The 3,604-nt window shown below is 32.3% G+C and overlaps 1 protein-coding gene across 1 annotated transcript in view; it reads left to right on the top strand.

Annotated features, from left to right (window-relative positions):
• Positions 1 to 3,604, top strand: part of LOC128250422 (uncharacterized protein DDB_G0267764-like) — a 12,674-nt gene that overhangs the window by 3,811 nt on the left and 5,259 nt on the right. Inside the window, exon 2 of the mRNA XM_052975316.1 lies at positions 444 to 517. Within this exon, the coding sequence (XP_052831276.1) occupies positions 444 to 517 (74 nt within the window). The remainder of the gene's footprint in view (positions 1 to 443; positions 518 to 3,604) is intronic.

Below are 3,604 nucleotides of genomic sequence, written 5' to 3'. Positions count from 1 at the left end.
ATATATACATACATATATGTATATATATATATGTATGTATGTATGTATGTATGTACATGCCCACATCACTTTCACATTCTATATAATTCTATATATCATAAAATCTCAAGGATATTTCAATTATCAAAAGTAAGGAGATTAACACAGCTAGAAATTAGCCTCCAGCCGTAGATTTAGGGTTTAGTTAATTGATGGGGATTTAAAGAGTCGTTTAATTGATTTGAGTTAGAAATAAGCAGGCACATTCGGGGGATATGAACCTTAGAGGTAAAGTTCACAATGCTTTTCTGTCTGTCTCTGAAACTCTTTTAGGTATTATGCCAATTATATCAACATACTTAATGACATCATTGTTAAGTGCTTTCTGTAATCATTGAATCGGTAATGTATGTTGATTTGATACGTTATATTGTTATTGTTATTACTTTTTTTCTGTCATGAAGATTAGTGAAATACTGAGTAATAGTGTTGGTGATGTGATATGCAGTGAAAATTGTTCCTTTGAATTGGTATTAAAGTCCGTGCTTCAAGTGAATATTAAATTCTACCCAAGGCCATGGTTACTTGCAATAAACGAAAAAGAATTTAAGTCCTTAAGTGTGTTTCCTTCACTAAATTTGCTTTCATTCAATCAATATCGGCAAAAGTTAAGTTTTCTTTGTTAATATTGTTGATCTTAAAACTTTCACAAAGGCATCTGTAATATAAGCACCACTGTTGAGTCGTGATCATAGTAAACGATTCAACATATTTTTACAAATCTGTGATTTTATTATTATTATTATTATTATTATTACTTTAGAAATATGGAGGCAGTGAACTGGCAGAACCGTTAGCACGCCGGTCAAAACGCTTAGCGACATTTCGCCAGGGTGTACGGCATGAGTTCAAATGCCACGAAAGTCGACTTTGACTTTCACTCTTTCAGGGTAGATAAGGAAGCACCAGTTGAGCCTTGAGGGACAATATAACCGATGTTCCCCCCCCCCCATCCCTACTGCTAACTTTGTGCCAAAATTTGAAACCATTATATCAGAAAAAGGTAGCTGAATATATGGGATTCTATAATCTGCAGTGGTTCGAGTTAAATATATTTTACATAGATATCAAATGCCGAAAGTGAACACGAAGACCTATATTATATGCTCGAAAAGTTGCATCTCCGTTTTAAAGGAAGTAGATATGATATAGTAACAAAGACTTAATGAATACGCTTAGAGCCCATCTTTATTTCATGTTGTCAATGAAAGAATATGCGTGTAGACATATATGCATAAATAAATACGGTGGAAGAAAACCTGTGACCGAGTAAGGGCACTTCCTAAACTCATTTAAGTCCGTACAAACGTTTCGTGATTTTAGGGTGCGTGAATATGCTTTGATTGGATAAAGTGTTGCACGGCACTCAACCCAATTTTTAGTGCAATTAGCTATAAAACCAGCGACAATACAGTGATTGAAACGAGCAGAACCTAACTGCACTTCAGTTTTTTTTCTTTTTCTTCCACGCTAAATATTGTCATCATTGGCTGCACTCATGAATTCTGTCTACCCAGCCCTATTGACAAGGCGCGCTGAGGTTCCGTGCCATAATATTACAGTTTAAATCGTCTGACCATCCTCATCAGAGTGTTTCCGTTACCATCTACTCCAGGACCGAAATATTCACTACACGAATCCTCCGCGATGTAGTGCTCACCTATAATACGTCATTTTGAATGAACACACTTGTGTTAACGTTGTCCTAATGCAGTAATTTCAAACAATCACCTGAATAAAATTACTGCTATTGTTTGTCAACAACTATAGGCGGTGTATAATTCATTTGTCACTGTTATTCATGACATCGTTCGTGCGTTTGTACTGGTTTTAGCTTTAGGGTTAGGGTTAGGGTTTTAGAGTTAGGGTTAGGGTTAGGGTTTTAGGGTTAGGGTTAAGGTTTTAGAGTTAGGGTTAGGGTTAGGGTTTTAGGGTTAGGGTTAGGGTTAGGGTTAGGGTTAGGGTTAGGTTTAGCTGAATACACGTCATTGATTGATTGAAATTACCAAAATACGACAAATTTAACACGAAATAACTTTGAAAATAGAAACTTTTCTCGACAACGCTAAGAGTAAAAGATGTTTTATATGACACATTCTGCCAGTGTCCGAAGTTTGAAAGAGTTTAGTCACAAAAATTAATTTCTCGATTTGCCGTTCAAAGGGAAAAGATCCATACTTTGCTTTAGAATCTTGTGCTTTTAGTTTTCTTTTGGAAGAATATCTATAAAATTAATCGACAATTTACACTAATGCTGCTTTAACTCAAATACATAATCTCTTCACTGCTGAAGTTTCTATTAATTTATTTTAATCAAGTGGACAATTTTTATCATATGTTTTATTGTCTTCGTTTGTTTATTTATTATTACATACATTAATTTTACTTATAGTTGTATTCTTTTCTACAATTCAATATCTTAGATATTTTATTACAGTCGTTTTTCTTATTATTTATTATATTTTATTTCCACGCATAATTACTTCCTTAATACATTATCATGGTGTACCAGGTTAGTGACAGACACAACAACGGCAATACAAAGAAAGATAAACGCAGTAGTAGACACAGAAAGTAAAAGAGAAAGAGAGAGGGGGAGTAAGAGTTATCATTGTAATTATTTAAGCGATAATGCAATTCTAAATTTGACTCTATGGAATATTTGGAAACGTGTACTTATTTCCATTCATAATTATTTAATTAATTTAATACATTCCGTTTAAGCCTCAATAATGCTATCATTTAATATCTCAAGATTTCTGTGCAATCCTTAGGACATGGCATGAAAAACTATGACATTTCACAAAAAATGAGGATTAAATTGTTGAAAACGTTGATATTTACACGACAAAAAATTAAATCGATTCCATTTTGTAAAATGAGTGACGGAATAGGTTCCAGAATGATTTCAAGTGATTTCAAGTAATAGAATACGAGAACAAACATAAATTCTATAATTAATTTAATCTTGCACTGTGCTATTAAAGTTACGTCTAACGGGGTTAGACAGACTCGGCTTAAATATTTATATACATGTTAAAACTAACTGGAATAATTTATTAAAGATTAATACTTCAATATACATGAATAAAAAGCTAATTAAAATATACAGATATATATGCTGACACAAAAATAATGACACCATAGGAAACAAATTGACAATCATTAATATAAAATTAATTTATCAAATAAAGAAAAATAAATTTATAAAACAGGGAACCTTGAGAACCAGACAAAAATATTTCTGCAAAAACCAATTAAGAGAGTAAGAAATGAAAACATATAGAGAGGAAAAGTATAATTAAGAGAGGGAATAGGAAATAGAGGGAGTTATTTGGTGAAAGAGATAAAGAGAAAGAGGAGAACTTGCAAAAGGAGAGAATTTTTTCTAATTTATTCTAAAAGGAAACGTACAATACGTCATGACGCAGCATGAAATCTAGCAATTTACAATTAAGGAAAAGTGATTTGTTGATTTTGCTTTCATATGCTTATATACATACATACATATATACGTCTACACACACACACACACACACACACATATATATATATATATATATAT

This window comes from Octopus bimaculoides, chromosome 21, assembly GCF_001194135.2.
Source record: "Octopus bimaculoides isolate UCB-OBI-ISO-001 chromosome 21, ASM119413v2, whole genome shotgun sequence".
Classification (NCBI taxonomy): Eukaryota; Metazoa; Mollusca; class Cephalopoda; order Octopoda; family Octopodidae; genus Octopus; species Octopus bimaculoides.
The sequence above is the reverse complement of the archived record's forward strand: the minus strand, read 5'-3'. Positions and strand labels throughout refer to the sequence as shown.